This window comes from Mchenga conophoros, linkage group LG3 (genome assembly GCF_057382185.1).
Source record: "Mchenga conophoros isolate Kocher_MC1m ecotype Shallow Benthic linkage group LG3, M_conophoros_male_GT1.1, whole genome shotgun sequence".
Lineage (NCBI taxonomy): Eukaryota > Metazoa > Chordata > Actinopteri > Cichliformes > Cichlidae > Mchenga > Mchenga conophoros.
This window is the reverse complement of record NC_140528.1, coordinates 61528873-61550212: the sequence shown is the minus strand read 5'-3', so window position 1 is coordinate 61550212 and position 21340 is coordinate 61528873. Positions and strand designations below refer to the sequence as shown.

The 21340-nt window shown below is 40.1% G+C and overlaps 2 protein-coding genes across 2 annotated transcripts in view; both read left to right on the top strand.

The window, feature by feature from the left end:
- LOC146579884 (Fc receptor-like protein 5) overlaps positions 1 to 20792 on the top strand; it is a 29546-nt gene extending 8754 nt beyond the window's left edge. The window contains exons 6-15 of the mRNA XM_085265695.1: positions 11447 to 11725; positions 11842 to 12117; positions 12320 to 12619; positions 12791 to 13048; positions 13293 to 13541; positions 13708 to 13827; positions 19832 to 19894; positions 20002 to 20061; positions 20391 to 20453; positions 20668 to 20792. Of these exons, the coding sequence (XP_085121821.1) occupies positions 11447 to 11725; positions 11842 to 12117; positions 12320 to 12619; positions 12791 to 13048; positions 13293 to 13541; positions 13708 to 13827; positions 19832 to 19894; positions 20002 to 20061; positions 20391 to 20453; positions 20668 to 20792 (1793 nt within the window). The remainder of the gene's footprint in view (positions 1 to 11446; positions 11726 to 11841; positions 12118 to 12319; positions 12620 to 12790; positions 13049 to 13292; positions 13542 to 13707; positions 13828 to 19831; positions 19895 to 20001; positions 20062 to 20390; positions 20454 to 20667) is intronic.
- Positions 7429 to 8770, top strand: LOC146579885 (putative high affinity immunoglobulin gamma Fc receptor IC). The gene is made up of 3 exons (XM_085250545.1): positions 7429 to 7729; positions 7842 to 8108; positions 8487 to 8770. The coding sequence occupies exons 1-3, from the start codon at positions 7429 to 7431 to the stop codon at positions 8768 to 8770; spliced, it is 852 nt and encodes a 283-aa protein (XP_085106671.1).
- Positions 20793 to 21340: the final 548 nt, after the last annotated feature.

Below are 21340 nucleotides of genomic sequence, written 5' to 3'. Positions count from 1 at the left end.
TACACCATAGCTTGTGATGAAAAGAAGAACTTTCTATCCGCTTGTAACCTACAGGCTGCCTATGTGTAAAAAATTGAATACTACTTTTCCTTTTGAGAGTCCTTTTTACAAGAGACTGAAAAAACAAACCATAATTGACGCGACAGGCGATCTTGTTTCACACACACACACACACACACACACACACACACACACACACACACACACACACACACCCCGCGGGTCAAGGAGGAGTGAGACGGCAGAATAGTTTTTTTCTTCAATACTTTAACAATAAGTTTTCTCAATAGATAGAAAATGATGACGCTGAGGAGTCAACATCCGATATTATCATTGCTTGTAACCCGGTAAATAATTTCGTACATCTCCCCATAAAACAAGTCTTAGTGGAAAAAAGCTCATATTCGAATAAGTTTATTCCCCTCTGTGGGAAAGAGTTTTTTTCTCAGAGTCAACCATGAGGCGAGTTTTGTCAACAGCAAGAACAACTGTTGCCCATAAAGTAAAACAAATATCCGCCTCTAAGTCGTATTTTACCGTTGCAGAATGTGGAAAACAGACAGCCCTCACAGGAGGCACCATAGTTAAAATATTTAAATTTCAACTAAATTTGTAGTAATGATCGGATTTCCTCACTTATCTACACCACACTCCTTGTCCTTGATTTCTTATCGTTCCTCTGTCCCTTAATAGAAACCACATATATAGAAACTATCCTCCCTTTCAGTTGTCTTTTGCACTTCCATATCGCAAAGCAGTTACTGTAGGTTATTTTCTGCTTATGCATTAATGTAATTAATTAACTTATTTATCCTTAAGTAAGGTAATGACTTGAGTTCTAATGCTTTTTGTCTCTTGAGTTAGCTGTCAATGTGGGATTTTTTTTCCCCTTTTGTCCAGTTAAAGCTGCCTTTCATTCTTCAACACAGCTTAAACTCTAATAGGTAAGCTTTCTTGTAATTTCTTAGTTCTGCAGGCTTCTTGAAAGACACCCGAGACTCTTCTTTGGATGCTGGCTGCCTTTTGTTTTGTTTTCTGTCAAGATGATCCCACACTGCTTCGATTATCTTGAGGTTCGAACCCTGGAGAGATCAATCCATGACTGATGCGTTGTTTCATCCAGGCATACTTTGACTACATTGGCAGTATGTTTGCGATCATTGTCGTACTGAAAAATGAAGTTGAAGCCAATCAGACACTACGTGGTATTACATGGTCGATCAAAATCTGGTGGAACTTTTCTACATCCATAATTTGATTAATTTGGATAAGAGCTCCAACAACACTGGCTGAAATCCAGCCTCAAAGCACGGTAGAGTATCCACGCTGTGTTAAAGACGGCTATAGACATTCACTGTTGTATCTCTCTTCGGACCTCTTCCATGCATATTTCAAATTTGGATTCATTACTCCATAAGACATATTACAGCTGATTTCTTTTTCCAGTCAATTTCTTGTGTAATTTGGCACACCTCAGCCTTATTTTTCTCTGTTCTCCTTCCTTAAGAATGGCTTATTAACAGCCACCCTTCCAACTCAGATAACTTTTGATGAGGTTTCATGAAATGTTTACAGCACTTGAGTTACTCGCCATCCTAAATGCTAAAAACACTAAACTTTAATTCTAAATTACGTAATTAACGTTAACCAGAAAAAACAAGCCAAAGTCGAAATGTTGCTGAGCTGACCTGTGGTATGCTATGTCTTCTAAAGCACATATAATGTAAACAGAACTGGTCTTTGCACAGAAGCCTGTGGAGCTTCATAATTAACCTCAGTGTGTGAAGAGGACTCTCCATTTAATAATAGCTGTAATAAAATGTTCTGGCCGACGGTGTTAAACGCTGCACTTGGGTCTAGCAGGGAAGATTTCAACTTTTCAATACGAATGAAGGCTGCAAACTGATTAGATTAATGTCTGATGATCTTTTCTGTGCTTCTTCAAGTTTGTAACACCAAACATATTAAAGGATGATGTAAGGCTCACAGGAAGAGTTTAATTAGACACACATTTACTATTTTTCTTTATACTCTTTCTTTCTTGACATGTTTAATATGATTACTATCAGAGGAGAAAATGAACCTTGTGTAGTCTAAAAACTTTTTTATTTAATCAAACTGTAATGTTGTTGAACTCTGACGGACGTGTCTTTTAATCTTGTCGACAAATCCTTAATCATCTAAATCTGCCATTTATCATCTTGTAAAATGTTCCCTCTGCTTCTGTTGCACATCTCCCCCCGACACTCTCTGCTTCACCAGCCCTGTGCAGCTGGTTCAACCCCTGCCTGCCTCCTTAAACTGGGGTGTTTAAATCTCTTTACCTCTGTTGTGAACTTCACACAAAGTTTGTGGTAACAAAATCAAACTGACGAGGATCTCGTTTGAAAAACACACACACTCACGAGACAAAATAAAAACAGACTGCTCAAAGCAAAAGCAGAGCCCTCACAGCTGGTAGTACAAACACAGTGACAACATGCGTATCAGATACCCTCAGTGCCAAAAGCATAAATATGAAAAAAATGTGATCACCAAGAATATCCTAAAAATGGCATTGAGGTGCGTGTTACAGTAAAGAAAAAAAAAGTAGCCAAATTTTCATCGGAAAATGTTGAATTTTAGTAAAAACAATGCTCTGTAGTTTGATACTGTCGTTACAGACAAAGCAGATGTTTAAAGCCTTTGGACGCACATTTGAAATGCACTCATTCTCCTTATCAGCTGGAAACATTAAAGCCGTAAAATGACTTTTTCAAACGGATAAAAACTATTGAACAGCAGCAATGTTGAGCCTGTTCCAAAATTTGAATGTACATGTGTTGAAGGTGCGGGTCTTGTTGAATTATTAAACATACTTTCTTTAATTTTTCGAGCCACAAAAACAACAACTTTTAATTTTCTTCTGCTTGAGTATTGGCCTCGGGTAGCTCTACTTATCATTGCTCAGTCAGTCGTCTGTTTGTGCTACTTTTTTTCAAGGAGCAGTGGATTATTGGTAAGGGTGACTTTATGTGTTTAGTTACTTAAGTGGAAGTACTGTGGAAAGTTTTACCTTACATACATAGATCTACCAGTACAGCTTCTGAGGTAACTGTTTACAAAATGTTATAATCTATTCAAAGGTTCTTTGCAATTTTACATTGATAAACATTATCCTTAACACATTTGGCCCACATAAAGTACTATGGCCATCACACGGTCATTTAGAATTGTTTAAATAACTCGTGTCTTAAGTCCTTCCATCAAACAGAAAATTAAAAAAAAAAAAACATGGTTCACTTTTACATCACAAAACGTTAGAAATATAAGCCGTTCATAACAACCTGAAAGGTTGGGAGTTTAAAATGCAAACCGATGGAAGCAGAAGTAGAAGACTATAATGTCTCAGAGCACACGGTGTCTATTAATGTGTAGACATGTATAAATAAGAGTTTAATAAAGATGCTTAATTTCTTAAGAAATAAACAGGTGGAGTGATCTTTATCAAAAGTGGATGTTGCATCTGTGGCTAAACCACTGTACCCAAAAAAACTTTAAAAATCTACTGTGTGTGAGGCTGTGTAAGTAAAGCTTGCCCTTCACACCTGCGTGTAATAAACCATTTGTTTGGGGTTGTGGATTTGGCACCTCAGCATTGTGAAAGTGGGGAAACATGTTTCTGGCTGTGCATAAGATTCCTCCTTACAACTTAGAATCTCAGTTCTAAATGAAATTCAGATGTTTTTTTAAGTATGGCTAATGTATTATTTGACTTCTAAGGCACACACACACACACACACACACACACACACACACACACACACACACACACACACACACACACACAAGAACAACACAGAGAAGAAGAAGAGGGGGTCGTTTTACTACACATCATAAAAACGCAATCATTCATCTTCCAACTGTATCTTTCTGTTCTGGCTTTAGAATCATAGGTTGTTTACTGAGCCGTACTTTGGGAGTCATACTGTTGTGATACTGAGGAGAAAAGGGTAAGGTTTGATAGACTAAACCATTACACACACAAAACTTGAATAACCTAAAGAGTGTGTGAGACTGCTAGCTGTGTTGTTCAGCATTAAACTCATCTACAAATGTGTTAGTAAAGAGCGACTTGTACTTCTGTCCCATTAAGCAACGGTTTAACAAATTTCACTGCAAACTATAAAAGGAATCTGGATTTATATAGAACATAGTAGTGATGGATTAAGTGCAGGAAACACTAGTATAAGGTGTCTATTGAACAAATCTCCTTCAGCGTTCAAAATGACCAAAGTGAGGCCTACAGGCGTTTCTCTCGGTTGGTTGTGTTCAGGGAAAAAGCAGCTAAATACACTGAGATTGCTCCACATTGTTAGTGAGTTAACTCTGGATATCTGTAGGTTTTGTCAAACTTGGAGTGAACAAAAGCAGAAAAACAGTAAAAGATGCAGACAGTGAAAGTCTGGTTTATTTCATGAACACAATGAAACATTTTACAGTCCACAGAGCAAAGTAGCATACATGATAAATAGATACACATAACATGAGAAGTAAAACTCGTCGTCTTACCACATGTTATATTCTGTAAACTTAAAATAACCACAGAAATTAGAGTTTAGTGTTTTAAAGTCATTATTAAAAACATGAGTCAACATTACTGAAGTGACGCTTTAACGATGCGTCTTATCACCGTGTTTATGATGATAAAACATGTTCTCTCGTTAGTAGTTGTCTGCGCTGTCACTTGTCATGAAAATGTCCAGAGCCAGGGTTCCTCTTTAATCAGCATTGATCATTAATAGGGTCACAAAAGATTTGTCACATTATCCCCATAAACAAAATGCTTTTATAGAAATCATTGTGATACAAATATTTAGATTCTTGATTCACAATGTGCACGAACTCAAAATCTTTAGAGGTTCATATTTATAAAGTATCGCAAATAATACATTTATACCATTGTATGAGCTACACTTCTTGTAAAAAACTGATTGAAAAAAGCTCCTGTCGTGACCTTCCTTCTGTGAGGACACACACACACACACACAGAGAGAGAGAGGGGGAGATCATTAGGATTGGAGGCGTTTTTGGATTTTCACTTATTGTTGGCTTTACAGTCACATAAAATTCAGTCCAATTTTTTTGCCTTTGCTTCAATTAAGGTGTTTCTTTAAATCTACAGCAGCTTCCTTTTCAAAAAGTTTACTGACATAGTAAGGAAGTAGCTAGGGAACTCAGTAAGTATGAGCAACAACAGCTTAGGGACTGTTTCTACAATAAAGAGGAATTCATCATCATCTGCAGTTCATCAAAAAAAAAAAAAAAAGTGCCATTAAAAACAATTCAGCAGATCCTCAAAGTATGGATACAATCTGTTTTCAGCTGTAGAGGTACGCTTCATGTACTTATCAACATGCAGTTTAGAGGCTTGCATTAGAGTGCTTTGGTACTTGGGCCTCTTTTATTTAGCACGGTTATACCATTGTGTATTTAGCTATATAAATATGCTCAAGAGTCTATTGTATGTTTGTCATGCAATTAAAAATTCAAAAATATAATTTTTAAATCAGTAACTTTGCAAATTTAGAGGAAATGTTTTTGGATAACAAATGTGTCACATTTTCAACAGGGTTTGAATAATCAGCGTTAACACAGAGACATTTATGCGCTGGGTATAACAGACATCCTTACCTTGGAGCAGAGAAACACGGTGTATTGTTGCTTTTCTCTATTGTATAAGCAGCGCCCGACTGTCAGAAACGCTCTGTGCGGGTAGCAAAGTCGGATCCAACGCACATCCAGGAATCCGTGTGAAAGAAAGGTCTCGCTGCAGCTAGGCTCTCAGGATAGTCAGGCTTTTATTTATATTTGCATTCTGGTGCGTTAAAGCAGCCTCTGTGTCCCGCTTGGATCCTCATTCCGAAAATTCAGATATTTAAATAAAATGGTGAATTGGCTAGTGATGAGGAGCCACTTAGATCCGTAAAATGAGGTTTGATTAAATTAAACTCTTGTGAACAGCTATGAACTCTACCTCTCTGCTGATGTGTTCCAAACAAGCAATGTTTTCTACACGTCCAAACTGTGTGCTAACTACCTCACACCGCTGTGTCTGGGATCCGAAAAAATAAAAAGTTAAAACGCTATACCTTGGGGGGAATTGTGAAGTGCTGAGGAAACTACTGTGTGTCTGATGGGGTGTTTTTATATAGGTGGACTTGGTTTCAGTTGGCCTCTGACATGATAAGATAAAATAAAGGAAACTGATTGTAATGGAACTACAGTGCTGGGATGCTCTTGATAAGGCAGCCTCTTTTATTGTTTTATGACTTGTTTTGCTGACTGTTGAGGGCCTAACTGTAACCAACTCTGTCTAACTGTTGCAGAGTTAAGAATCTGTAGTTTTTAGAAGTAACACAAGAAAAGTTTATTTTCTCGTACTCCTGTGTGTGTTGGCTCTGCTTTCTGGGTCCAGCTTGTGCGCTGAACTTCGGTTCATGACACTAATAGTTTTAAATAGAGCACCACAAACAACAGGTATTCCTTTAGAAATAAACTACAGATTCTTAACTTTGTTTTTATAATTTATTTGAAGTTGTGGATCAAACATGATCAATAAATACAGAATGAGCAGAGCTGCTGTCTGACGATGGAAATACAGATGCTGAAAAAACAAAAGGCTGATCATCAACAGAGAAGAGTTCTGTTATCACATCACAGCCCTGGTTGGGGTCGGGGATAGCATACAGTATGAAAAACATCTGTGTGAATTATGACTGATAAATGCTGCTGACTGTGCACTGGTTATGCATCTTTATGCATATATATTTATGTGATCATGATCCTTAAAACAAACATTTAAATAAAAAACAGATTAACAAAAAATCTGATAATAAGAGCGACCACAATCAACTGGCCTCAGATCAGCTAACAGTGTATAGTTCACCTGTCTCTGCATTTAGGAGTACAGTTTGGTGACAGAGCATAAAAACAGTCTCACCTGATTCTTGATTCACTCTGATAAAGTTTTCATCATGTTATATACATCCAGCGTTAGCTCCTGGCTCTCTAGCTGGCTAACAGTTAGCTGAGATACCTGTGCTGTCCTCATGTGTGCTGCTGCCAGTTGTTGATTCTCATCAAATTTGCTTTGAAGACACTTTTTTGTTCTTGTGCTGTTGGTGCCTGTTTGCATCAAGTGTGATGATCACACTGAGATCAGGGACCGACCTACCTGAGAAACCTGAGATCTATTATTGAACTCCATCCATCTTCTTAACCCATCATCCAGGGTTGTGACCTATTAAGCACTTACTGAATTAAAAAAATACATAAATTGTAAATTAATAAAAATAAATTGGATTTTTTTAAATTACTATTGAGTTTTTATGTTGAAATCTTTATTTGTTACATAACAAAGTTTTTCCTGAAGCAACTGACAGTCTGATGTTTGTCTTTCCTGTAACATCAACAGCAAGTAAACCCAGAGCCACACTGACAGCACAAAGTTCAGTCATACCAGCAGGGGGCAGTGTGACACTGAGCTGCTCTGTGGAGGGCTCTGCTGGCTGGAAGTTTGACTGGTTCAGACGTGATTCACAGTTTTCTGGAGCTCAGAAAATAGGAGCTGGAAGATCAGAGCACACGATCAGTATTTCAGAAGGAGGCATCTATTACTGCAGAGGAGGGAGAGGAGATCCAGTTTTCTCCACAGAGGACAGTGCTGCAGTTACAATTCAGAAACAAGGTGAGGGTGAAATTTTGTTGTGAAATAAAACGAAACATCATGATTAAACTGAAGTAACAATTGATTTATGATTTTTTTTTCAATTTAATATTTGTGTTTATTTGTTTGTTAGGGAAAGTTTTGGCTGCTTTGAAACTGCAGCACAGCTGGTCTCAGATATTCACTGGTGAGACAATCACTCTCAGATGTGAGATTCAGGGAGGTGAAGGAAAGGTGTGGAAATATGAATGGACAGCACCCAACACAAACAGCCCTCCAACATCCAGTGAATACAGGATCAGCAGAGTTTCAGTGTCCCACAGTGGAGACTACAGATGTCGGGGTAGCAGTGACTATCTCTTCACAGGATGGAGTGATGCCTTCAGACTGACAGTTTCATGTGAGTTGGACCATGATTCATGCTGACATTTAATGTTTTCATGTTTACATCTGTCTTAACAGGAAAACTCCAACAATGATCCAGCTGTCTGCAGGCAGCTCAGGACAACAGTTTTTCTCACTGTGCAAACAGAAAGGAGAGACACCATGGAGGCTCTTAAAATATCAGCAGTTTAAAGAGGAATGTACAGAGATGACAGTTTGATAAGAGAATGATAAATCAGTGAAATCTTTAGTTTGTTAAACAGTCTAATGTGTCACATGCAGGGAAACTAATTTTTTTTATTTACTCTGTGAATGTTTAAAGTGTGATTAGTGCTGTAAGAAATGTATTCTTTATGATGATTTAATTTTTTTAATGGTTTTGTTTCTTCAACAGCAAGTAAACCCAGAGCCACACTGACAGCACAAAGTTCAGTCATACCAGCAGGGGGCAGTGTGACACTGAGCTGCTCTGTGGAGGGCTCTGCTGGCTGGAAGTTTGACTGGTTCAGACATGATTCAGTCTCTTCTAAAGCTCAGCTCATGAGAGGAAATGAAGCAAACAGAGTTATTAGTGTCTCACAAGGAGGTCTGTACCACTGCAGAGGAGGGAGAGGAGATCCAGTTTACTACACAGAGGACAGCAGTGACGTCACAGTTGTGGAGACTTGTGAGTTTTAAACTTTCTGTTATTTAAGTTTTTCATGTGTTTCATACAAATGTAAAAATAAACATTGTGGCATCACCTCCAAAAAAACCTGCATATTTATAGCTCATTAGCTGCTGTTAGTCTTTAAATTGTGTTGTATTAAATATTTTTGGCCTCTCTTTCTAAATGCTTCTTCACCTTAAACTGACTTTAAGTGGACATGAAAGACTACATGTATGAAGCCACAGAGCCATAAAAACAAACAAACAAACAAACAAAAATAAAGGTTAATCCTGAACATGTTGTCATCCGAGGTAACATCAGGTCAGATCAGGGTCGGTAACCAGCGGCTCTTCCGCCCCTCAGCTGTGGCTCCCACAAGCTTTGGGTGAAAAAATTAAAAATAAAAGTCCCACACAACATCCCCCACATCTGCAGGAGGAAGTTTACAGAGTGAGAAAAAGAAAAGTGTGTTTATAGCAGCAGCTACTGCAGCCAGAGAGAGTCTGACAGGCCCAGCTGTGAGCCACATGTTAGTATCCAGCTGTTCACTGTGTTCACCGCCTCCAGAGGAAGAAAGTGTGCTGCTGTGACCTTCCCACGCCTCTCTCCATCTCTGCACTTTGCCGTAAGTTGACCCAGAGCAGAAAGCTAGTTAGCAGCTACGAGCCAAACTCAGAACACGGAGCATCAGCCAGAGGTCTCCGTGGGTCAGAGCCGTGGATCTCGAGATAAACCTGCCGTTCTGACACTCATGTCAACATGACAAAGTCTGCTTTCCATAAGGAGACAAATTTGTGTTGAAAGTGTTACAAATGTGCACGACATGATCAACAAGCAATGATTTGTGGCTTGAAAGCAGCTCACATTTGTGGATCTGTGTGAAGCTGGCAGTTAAATTAGACTCAAAACCCCACGTGGGCACGAGACGTGATCCGTGCGTGTCAGGTGATTCGTCCACATGTATTTAAGGTGTTGTGAGCTGTGTATTATCACCAGATATGCTGTTATTGTGCAATAAATATCTTTATGTTTTCGACCCTGAGCTGATGTATTTTATACTCAGGGCTGCCCGTGGCTGCATGAAAACAACAGAAGATGATCGCTCATTGAAATGGACTGAAGACATAATTATATACAAATAGTTTTCATGATTATTCTTCTTATTTTACAATTATTGGACCACAGCTACATTTTATTTACTTATTCTGAACTCAAACAGACCTGCAGAATGATGCTTTATTTAAAGTAGGCCTGCACAGGCCTGTGCTGTTTTTCTCCTCTTTAAAGTTTTTGTTAAAAAGTTCTTAAAAGGTAAAAAAGCTCTTCTTATTATTAAGACATCTTGTATTGTATTAAGTATATTTATTATCATCTCTGAATTATGGACGATGAATTTTAAAGTAAGAAATCTGAAAAACAATCCAGACGTTAAAATTTGTGCCTCAATGATCAGCAGTTACTCAGGTTTGTGTCGACACATTTGTACAATAGTTTGTGTGAACTGGAGACCTGAAAAGTTTCACACAAATCACTGCACACATCTGTAAATCTTACTTTCTGCTCATCAATCATATTATACACAGTTGCACCACTTTCAAGGTAAATTTGTTGCCATAAAAACAAGGATATACTGTCCACCTTCACTCCCTGTCTCTGTAGCAGTAAGTGGTTCTTCAAAGGGAAAATGCAGCTGTTTGCTGTAATGTTAGGATTTGTAGATCACTTTATAAATGTGGAGTGTGTGGAGAACAGGCTGTGTGAGTCAGATACACCAGTGGGCCACCACACGGTAAATAAATGTAAACACTGATTTTTAAATCCAGCTTCATTTACAGTCAAAATGTCACCAGGATGCAGTAAATCTTTCTCCTCTGAACAACAGAAAAAAGAAAACCAGGCTTCAAAATGACTTCATGTTTCTATTTGTGTCTAACTGGATATTTTTCTGTGAACAGTTCCCAGTAAGCCCACTGTGACCCTGCAGCCATCCTGGACTCAGATATACAGCGGTGAGACAGTCACTGTCAGATGTGAGATTCAGGGAGGTGAAGGAGCTCAGTGGACGTATGAATGGAGAGCAGCCAAGTTAAACACACCTCCAACATCCAATGAATACAGAATCATCAGAGCTACTGAGTCTGACAGTGGAGGATACAGCTGCCGGGGCAGAAGGGACTATTTCTTCTCAGAGTGGAGTGATATCATCACACTGACTGTATCATGTAAGATCTTTCATCCAGAGTATCTAAATAAGGAAAAAGCACTTCTTCTTTCTTACAGCTTTATAACTGTCTTTCATGTTGGTCAGTAAAATGTTTAGTTTTTTTTCCAACAACAAAAACCTGAACAGCAGCTTTTTATTCACAGTGAAGAGAACAAAACATATGAGAGTAACTTCTCTGCTGTGCAGCTCTAATACATGAAAGATGAAATGCAGAACAAATGCTGAATCTGTCTCAGCTGCTCCACCACATCCACTAAGAAACATTAAATCCTCTGATTGTTCCTCATGTGTGTTTTTAACTTAGAAATGCAGCCAGTTAAATATGAAAGATTAGTGTTGTGTTTGTGTGATAGTTGTACAGTTTGTTGCAGCTTCACCATTAAAGTTATGTGATATTTATTATTTCCATATTTCCACCAAGTTATTTCAACTGGTTTGATTCAGTCATTGACTTTTGTTCTTTTTCTAAACTGAACTGCAGATAAACCAAAGGCCAAACTGAGAGCTGATAACACAGCTGTTCCAGTAGGGCGCAGTGTGACCCTGACCTGCTCTGTGAACCCATCATCATCATCTGGATGGAAATACTACTGGTACAGAGATGAGAAATCCTCTGAAGCCCTGACCACACAAGATGCAGTTTTCCACTCAAATGGACAAATCAGTGTCTCACAGGAAGGACTCTACAGGTGCAGAGGAGGAAGAGGAAACCCAGTTTACTACACAGAGGACAGCCAGTCAGTCAGGATTGGGAAAACTGGTCAGTTTAACATGAGGTCAGATAAATTCCTGATTAAGGAGGAAGATGAAGAAAAAAAAAACTTCAACATTTTTGACATTCACGTGTTTTTATTGTACTTTCTTGAACAGTAACAGTCTCAAACAGACCTGTTGTGACTCTGTATCCAAACTGGTCTGAGATATACAGAGGAGAGACGATCACTGTCCGATGTGAGATCCACGGAGGAGACACTGAGTGGGATTATGAGTGGGAAACAAACAGCATGATAAAAGCTCCAAATCAAAATGAATACAGGATTAGATCTGCTTCATCATCCAACAGTGGAAACTATCGCTGTAAGGGCAGAATGAAAAGTTCACAGCATGAAACAACAGAGTGGAGTGATTCAGTCACACTGACAGTTTCTGACAGTAAGTAGAGTCATTGTTCATTTAACCTGGAAATAGAAACAGTTTGTAAAAATGTGTTTTTATTAGTACATGTTGAGATATTTGACATGTTTAGATAGTCTCACTCTTAAAGTTCATCAAAAATATTTGTGAGTCAACATTTTAGTGACATTGAATTCAGAGTTAAGAGACGAAAGATTGAGAGAAAATCTTTGTTGAATAGATGAACCCCGTCCTGTCCTCACTGTGTCTCCATCATGGCTGAGTCCTGGAGCCTCAGTAACTCTGAACTGTGAGGTTGAACATCCGTCTGCAGGATGGAGCTTCTACTGGTATAAAGCTGTTCCTGATCTATCAGAGAAATCCTCCAGTTATGAGCTGCTACCTGATGGCAGTGGGACTGCACAGGACTCCTACATCATTCATGGACAGACACACACAGCAGGATATGTGTGCAGAGCTGGAAGAGGAGACCCAGAGTATCACACTGATCACAGTCGACCAAAGTTTGTTTGGTCTGCAGGTCAGTTTGAGGATTTTAAATCTTCACGCTGATGATTTGAAAGTCTGTAAATCTGGCTGCATAACTATCAGGACTCTTGTGAACCAAACAAAAGTCAAACGTATATTTCCACTGTGATATGTTGATCCTAACATCTGTGAGCTTTGTGTCTTCACTGCATGTTGTTTCCAGATGTTCATTCAGCAGCGTCTCTCACAGTGAGTCCTGACAGAGTGCAACACTTCACCTCTGACTCTGTCTCACTGACCTGTGAGGGAAACTTCACTGAGTGGAGAGTGAGGAAGTTCTCTGAGGACGGCCGACTCTCTGACTGTAGGAGAATGACTGGATCCACATGTGACATCAACACATCAAAGTCAGATACTGCAGTGTACTGGTGTGAGTCTGGATCAGGAGAGTTCAGCAGTGCAGTCAACATCACTGTACAGAGTATGTTATTATACATTTACTTCTTGGATCTGAATGATTTAGACGTCACATGAACTTTTGTCCCAGCTTTGCTGTATGTGAAGTCATTTTATCTGGAGAAAAATAGCAGTTTTTAAATACACAAGATCAGATCTTCATGATGAAAAACATTTGTACAATCTGTTCTTATTATTGTCTGTCAGCTCTTTCTAAAAGTGTGCACCAGCTGATGTGACTGAAACAATTGTGTGTGATTGTGTCACAGATGATGGTAATGGTCCTATCCTGGTGAGTCCTGTTCATCCTGTGACTGAGGGAGCTTCTGTTAGTCTGAGCTGCAGTTTGAGAACACAAAAAATACTTTCCAATGTGTTTTTCTATCACAATGACAAACTTATTCAAAATGATCCCCGAGGGGAGCTGAAGATCTCTGCAGTGTCAAAGTCTGATGAAGGTTTCTACAAGTGTCAGTACTCAGGAAGAGAGTCAGCACAGAGCTGGATGTCAGTTAAAGGTGAGCAGGATCAAAACATCTGATGGATTTTTATAAACCAATGACTGAGAAGGAACGTTATATTGTCTGATTTAAGTCTCAAAGTCACTCGGCTCCATTTTATAAAAGTATTTTTTTTTTATAAAATTCTAATTTATTAATAATTAATTGCTATTTGTTGTTACAGTAACTGTGTCAGGAGCTGACAGCTCTTCGTCTCCTGTGTGGTTGATTGTTGGACTGGTTTGTGGAGTCTCTCTCATTATTATTCTCCTGCTCTTGTTGTATCGCTGCAGACAGTCCAAGTGTAAGAGCCTCTTTTCTGTTATTATTATTGTTATTATTAGTATTAGTATTGATATTGACATTTCATTGAGTATCTGTCACGGTTAGTAAACTAAAACACAACTTTATCACAGAACTTAGAAAATTATCCAAATAAAAAAAACTAGGAAAACAAATTTCTACAAATCTTATTAAAACAAACTTTGATGAAGGATGTGACAGTAAAGGAAGATTGAGACAGTCTATAAAACACAATATAATGAGATGATGGGAAACAGGTGGGAACACAGTGATAACTAATGCCCCTTTTCCATTAGTACATTGGTGGACAACTCCAGGCTTCGAGGACCGGTGTCCCTGCAGGTTTTAGATGTGTCCTTGAACCAACACAGCTGATTTAAAAATTAGGTCCTCAACATGTCCTGAAGTTCTCCAGAGGTAACAAACTAATAATGTGATTCAGGTGTGTTGACCCAAGGTGAGATCTAAAACCTGCAGGACACCGGCCCTCGGGGCCTGGAATTGCCACCCCTGCATTAGTACCTACTTGGATCAACTCACAACTATTCGAATCGTATTGACTGGTTTTCTATTACAGTCAAGTACCACCTAATGTGTGTGGTCGTCCTAATAGCAACGTGGCTGAGCATCCTGTGACGTAATTAGGATGCGTCAAACACACTACAATGAAGGTGGACGTTGAGGCGATGATATACCTGCTGCTCAGTCTGTGAATTTTCGTCACACTCTGGGACCACGGTGTTGCTTTTGTAGCTGTTTTCCTCATTGCTGGGTTTCAAAAATGGCTGTTTTGATTTTCATCAATGTAATACTCTCATAAGTCATTGAGTGACGCCACTGAGCAGTCAATCAGTGGGATGCAGGCTGTTGACGTCACATTTTGGGATCGCCTCGGATCGCCTGGAACTCCGGCTGAGTAAATACTGAAAAAGTACCTGGTAACAGGAACAATGACCTGATGGAAAACCCTGAAAACCATGGTGACCTGACCTGAGTAGTTACTAATGGAAAAGAGGTTAACAGAATGACTATGGAGGATGTAAAACTAGACCCACGATACAGACGAGAACAGAGTCCAAAATAAAACAGGAAATGAGTGACACTGAGACCTGGAGTAAGACACACGAGCTTGACGCAGACAGTAAACAAAACATGGAGACCAGAGAGAAAGAACAGAGTGAGAACACAAGGGGATAAACAACCTCTCATTAACCAAATAGACAGATAACTGTAATGTAAACATAACATCATACGAGAAAACGAGAATGTCAACAATACAAAATACAGAACTATGAAACTAAGAATGATCAAAAATAGAAAACCAGAGAAACCAAAACATCAAACCCCGGGTCAACCATTCAGGGACCTTGAAGGAAGCACAGGCAGGAAGTTACCTGCTACACATTGTTACCTGTTGCACCTCCAGTGTTGGGAAGGTTACTTTTAAAATGTATTCCATTACAGAATACAGAATACATGCCCCAAAATGTATTCTGTAACGTATTCCGTTACGTTACTCAATGACAGTAACGTATTCTGAATACTTTGGATTACTTAATATATTATCATGCTTTTTACAACAACGTGAATGTACTATTGCTGTGTGATTTATTACTATTACTGAAGGTGCGCGACTCCGAACTGTAGTAAAGGGACCTCTGACTAATACGGCGGGGTCCCTGTCGGCTGGCAGCCAAAAAATAGCTTTACTTTGTTGTCTGGGTCAACTTTTCTTGCGAGAGACAGAGAGAGGCGTTGAAAGGCTGCTCCAACGGAACTTATTGTTTTCGGAGGAAAACACGAACACGGTGTACAGTCGAATCTTAATAGCTTACTTACAACTGGGCTCGTCAGGCACTCTTCTTGGCTGAAGTGGTTATTATTATATTTACATGCTTCCAGCTCCCGTTTTTCCTCGATGACAACTTGTACCTTTCCACTCCCCTTTTTCTCCCTCCTCGCGCTCACAGACACATAGCGTGTATGGCAGTCCATTCTCCCTGCAACACGGACTACACTGCCCATGATGCTACATTCTTTAGAGCTATGCTTGTAGCATTCTGCCTGTTAGCTTAGCACAACAACAACAACAACAACAACGAAAAGGCGCTCTCTCTCTCTCTTTTTTTTTTTTTCTTTTCATTTTTTGTCCCGTTTGGATCTATAGCCATCAGAATTGTTATCTTGAGGCCAAGAAAGATGCCAAGCGGATTTATTTTACCAAGTGGATCATCATGGCCTTGCCATATTGGTCCATTTGATTGACCTTTATTATAATTATGAATTTATTTTATTTTTAGTTGCAAACGGGACAGACATGACTGGGGGATAGGACAGGGGGAAAGAATGAAAGAAAGAGGGGGAGAGAAAGAAAGAAAACCAAAGGGGAGAAGAGACGGTGAGAAGGGGGGGGGAAGAGAGAAAAAAACAAACAAACAAAAAAAAAACAAAAAAAAAAAAACTCCTGGGTCACCTGTATGGAGAAAAAAACAGAGGAGACAGCAAACAACAAAGAGCAACATAATAATAGAAAAAAAAGCACCATCACAATAAACTAGCTAGCCATAGATATCAATAGTTGCTAAATAATAAACGATATTGTGCAACACTCAAGATAGACAGCGCACAGTGTGCTTTGACGCAGCAGCCAAGAAAGCTGTAGTCCGCGTCTGTGAATACCCATGTGTACACCTGTGTGCACACCTGTGTGGATCAGCATGCTTGCATTCCAAAGGTTTCTCCATGTAATGATCTGCTAGGGAGTGTGGGGAGCCACAGCCCTGTCCTTTATGGTATCAAGCAGGTATGGAGGAGATCAAAACTCCAGACATCCAGAGGCCCCCAGAACACAAGAGACCAAGGAAGACCCACAGAGGGGCAGCTGCGCCACTGTCCCAGTAAGAGCTAAGGAGAGTCCCAGATGAGGGCTCATTCAGCAGCCGCAGAGCAGAAGCCAGGGGGAGTTGCAGTGACGCGGCCATGAGCTCCGCCGGCAGCCAGCTGTGCCTGAGTGACCGAGCCCCAGGCCGAGAGGCCGGGGGCACCCCACCTCCGAAATGGCCCGAGCGAGCCCCAATAAGCGGCCGCCAAGGAGTGAGCCGGTGTGTACCCGGACGCCCACCCCCAGATACAAAGAACGCACCGACACCTGAGGGAGTCCGCCACCGGTAGGGGAAGTGGTGGTGGGTGGAGATAGGCCTCCAAACCTTGGAGGGCCCGAGATGTCCCCAGAGAGGTGGCGTCTGATACCCAACCTGACATATAGACACAAACATACAGGCACACACATCCATTCCCACCCTCATGCTCTCATATGCACTTCACACTCAACCGACGTGGAGACAGACATAAAGAGACGCTGTATACACGATCACACTCCCCAAGCGTACTCTACAAACCGGGTCTAGGTACCCTTGCCCCTGGAGGGGGGAACCGCACCCAGACCCAGGTGGTGTTACTCTTTTCCCTGCGGTGGGGAGAGGCAGACCGCCCCGACTCCGCAGCAGCAGGGAGGCCCCACACCCCAGACCGCAGCCGGATGGCCAACTCCTCCTAGCCCCCCCGCTCCAGCAGGCCGCAGAGAATGGGGGTGAGAGAAGACTCCAAACCTCCCTCCACCCGCTCATTGTAGTGTTGATGCATGTGTGTTCTAAGGTGCAATTAAAACCCAGGAGGGCATGGAGCTACCTGCCAAGGAGCAGCAGGTAAGCGCATAGTTCCTCCTGCTAGCCCTCAATGTCTACGTGCATAGCTGGACTGGCCATCGGGCATACCGGGCATTTGCCCGGTGGGCCGCTGGCGATTTTTTGTTTTTATGGGCCGATCGATTTTTTTTTTTTGGAAGGGTATAAATAATGAAAGGTGTTGGATTGGCCAATTGGTCATGATCGACTCTGGGCTGGACCAATTACAGCCAAGGAGGTCGGATGCACCCGCCCCCTTGTTTAGCAATCTTATAGACGAACTAAAGAAAATGGAGAACAAAAAAGGAAAGGAGGTGCAGAAAAAATTAGGGCCAAAAAGAAACAAGCCCTTCAGGCAGACGCTGCCAAATGTGTAAAAATAACTGAATTGTTTGGCGGTGGCTATGACAGAGCTTCCACAGATTTAGCAACATCAGCAAGTGGCGGAGGCCAGCAGGTGGATAAGGGAAAGGGGAGGCAGGAGGAAGAGAGACCGAGGTGGCCGCCGGTCATAGTGGCAAGTGAACTGAACTTTAGGTAAGAGGTTATGACCTGCTGTCTATCTGTGTCAGATATAAACCAAGTTTAGTTGGAGTTTGTTTTCGTTGTGCTGACTTTTTACAGTCGCTTAGAATAACTGGTACTGCGTACTAGCTAGCATGACGGCGTTTATATACTGCTGGGCGGGTGCTATGAAGTTACTGATAGTAAATTGTATTTTATGCTTAAGGTTAGTTTCTCAAACTCCTCACAATCTTAACAAATTGTGCCAATCCTTACATGTTGCACCAGGCTGATTTATCATCAAAAGTGGAGAAGTCCGTGACAGGAGACAGAAGAGCAGCAGAGAGAGATGGAGAGATGACTTTATGTCATCCATGAGGGATGCATTTGACATATGTTTCACATATTATAGCCCAACAAGTTACTCATAGCAATTTAAATACGAGCAATCAATTTTTGGCAAATACCGGAAATCACTTTTTGGCACAACACCGGCTATTGCAGTTAATAATACAACAGCTTCTTGCCATTTTTTGTGTTTCTTTTTATAGCTGTGTAACTGAGTTCAATTGAAAGCCTGCATGCGCTAGTACCTGTTTGCCACAAGTTCCCAGAATCCTTTGCGGTTTCTGAATGACGTCACATTTTTGGTGGGCCGGTCTCTAGTCAAAATGCCCGGGCCGATTTTTTGTCCCAGTCCAGCCCTGTCTACGTGTATTTAAAATTGAGAGGTGGGCAATGATTCTTGGGTTGAGGTGTACACCCTGATGGTAACTTGGACTCCGTGTATTGTGCCCACCCCCAAGATCCTATATGTATGTGTAATGAGGGTGTGAGTAATGTGAATGTCTAAGTTGTGGGATCGCCCAGGAAACACACAGTCGCAGAGAGAGAGAGAGAGAGCGTCGCCCTGTAACCATGGCAACCGTAACGCTGCCGCCTGGAACAACAGAACGTAGCTGTCAAACAAAACCCAATCAGTCCTGACCCGCGACAAAATGAAACAGGAAAGTACCACCGTGTAATCCATTTATTTCAACAAAGTAACTGTATTCTAAATACCACCTTTTTAAACGGTAACTGTAACGGAATACAGTTACTCATATTTTGTATTTTAAATACGTAACGGCGGTACATGTATTCCATTACTCCCCAACACTGTGTACCTCCAACAGTTACATCATGGTAGCTGAAGGGTCATCAGCTGGGAGCCACCCTTCATTGATGTTTTGCTCCATTAATCATGGAACATCTTGTGGTGGTGGAGCAATGGGTGGAGGTCTCCCTACTGTCCCTGCAGCTGACCCTAGAACGCTTGTCTTCCCCACAGCTGGTCTTTCCAGATCTCCATTAACTTTCACATGTCTTAGATTCAGTTTGTGCTCAGTTTTTATTAAAATCTAGTTGCACAAACATCTAAATAACCAACTGACTACATGCACAAAAGATCAGAAACAAACAGGATTTTATAAACTGATTGTATCTTTAACTCGACTGAAAGAATCCACAAATGTTATTGTTTCATATCAGAACAACACAAATAGTAACACCATGATGGGTTCATGCTCTGAAAATATCTGATAGTCCTGTTGTTGATTTAAACACAACTAATGAAACTCTGTAAAAGGTTTTCCTGTTTTTTCATTTATCTTTGAAAAATGTGTCATGTTGGTTTTCATGTGTGAGCCACTGAAACACTGGTGCAGTACATCATGTGAAAAGCACAGAATAGCTAGAGATGAAACAGTCTTTTAATTTAAGGAAACTGGCACCATGTCATTGGTTTACAATTGTGTAACTAAAATATGAACATTTCAGGTGCAGATAAACCCCCAGATGTCATTTACTCTAATATTGAACTGGAAAACTTTGGAAATAAGTGTGAGTATAGAAAACATATACAATGTAGAAGAAAAGCCTGGAAAGTTTTTGAAAAGTTTAAAAATATATTAAATGTTTTTCTTTTGTGGATTCGATCATCTTCACAGGGAAGCATCATAAAGCAGAGCAGAGTGCTGTTTACTCTGAGGTGAAGACGGGAGCTGCAGGTACAGTCACAACAGTCTCATTCAGTGTTTGTACTTGAACATGTCATCACATCATTATATTGCAGGTAATTATAGGTCAACATGGAGTTTAGTTATTCACTTACTAATCAGTGTTTCAGCTTTACTGAATCACAGCATCCACAGATTCTGACCCAGACCTCAATCACAAAACACACACATGCAAAGCTGAAGTGTCACAGGCAACAAATGATTTTTACTTAGATTTCTTTCACTGTAGTTGTAAAAAGTTTAAATTCCATATGTATCCAACATGTTTGTATCATATCTGTGCTGAACAAATGTGTCCTGAGCTCTGACGTCTCTTTTAGAGGACAGTCTGATGTATGCTGAGGTCAAACAGCCCAAAAAAGAAAAAGCCAAGAAAAACAAAGGTGAGCAAAGTCTGCCATCATCTCCACTGAATATTGTTCATCATGTTTATCTGCTCTTACAATGTAAATCTGTTTATTTTAATATTTGTATTTATGTATTCACAATCCATCAGCTTTTAAAAATCTACTATTTTATCTTTGCATTAGTGGACACATCCAGTTTCCTCCTGGTTAATGATATTATTGTTTTCAATGATCTTCTCGTCATTCACAGGAAAATCAAGTCCTGCAGCTGATGCAGGAGTTTATTCTGAAGTCACATCAGGAAGCTCTCTCAGTAATTCTGCTGCCATGCAGGCTGATTTATTCTTCACATTATTAAATGTCTTCAGCTCATAATATCTTTACATGTTGGAAATCACTTTGTCTTTTTGTGCTTGTCTTACAGGTCAGTGAGGAGAGCTGTAGCAGCAAAGCCAAGAAGAAGCTTTTTATGAAGCCACTCTTGCTCCTCTGCTGCCCAAATATCAGACATGCTCAGCTTTATGTGCAGTTACAATATTACATCATAATATCATATAGAGTTAGTACTCTCTTATAGCATAAAGCATACTGTGTTCTATATAGTCAGCTGTTTTTATATTCTTAAAGCTTTCTGTATATAAAACTTAACTGAATGTTTCCTGTTTCAACATCAGTGAGAACAAAGTGTGAAATATGTGATCTTTAGTAGCTGATAGCACGACTTTAAGTCAGCAGTGTTACATTAAAAAGTACTGTTATGGGCAGCAACACATACTTTTACTGTATTTGTTTAAAAATCTACATTATTTAACCCTTGTGTTGTCCATGGGTCATTTTTGTCCTCTAAAGAAATCTTTTGCTATCAAAAATGTATTTGTTATTCATCAAATGGGCTGAAAATAACAGAAGTTATTCATTACTAT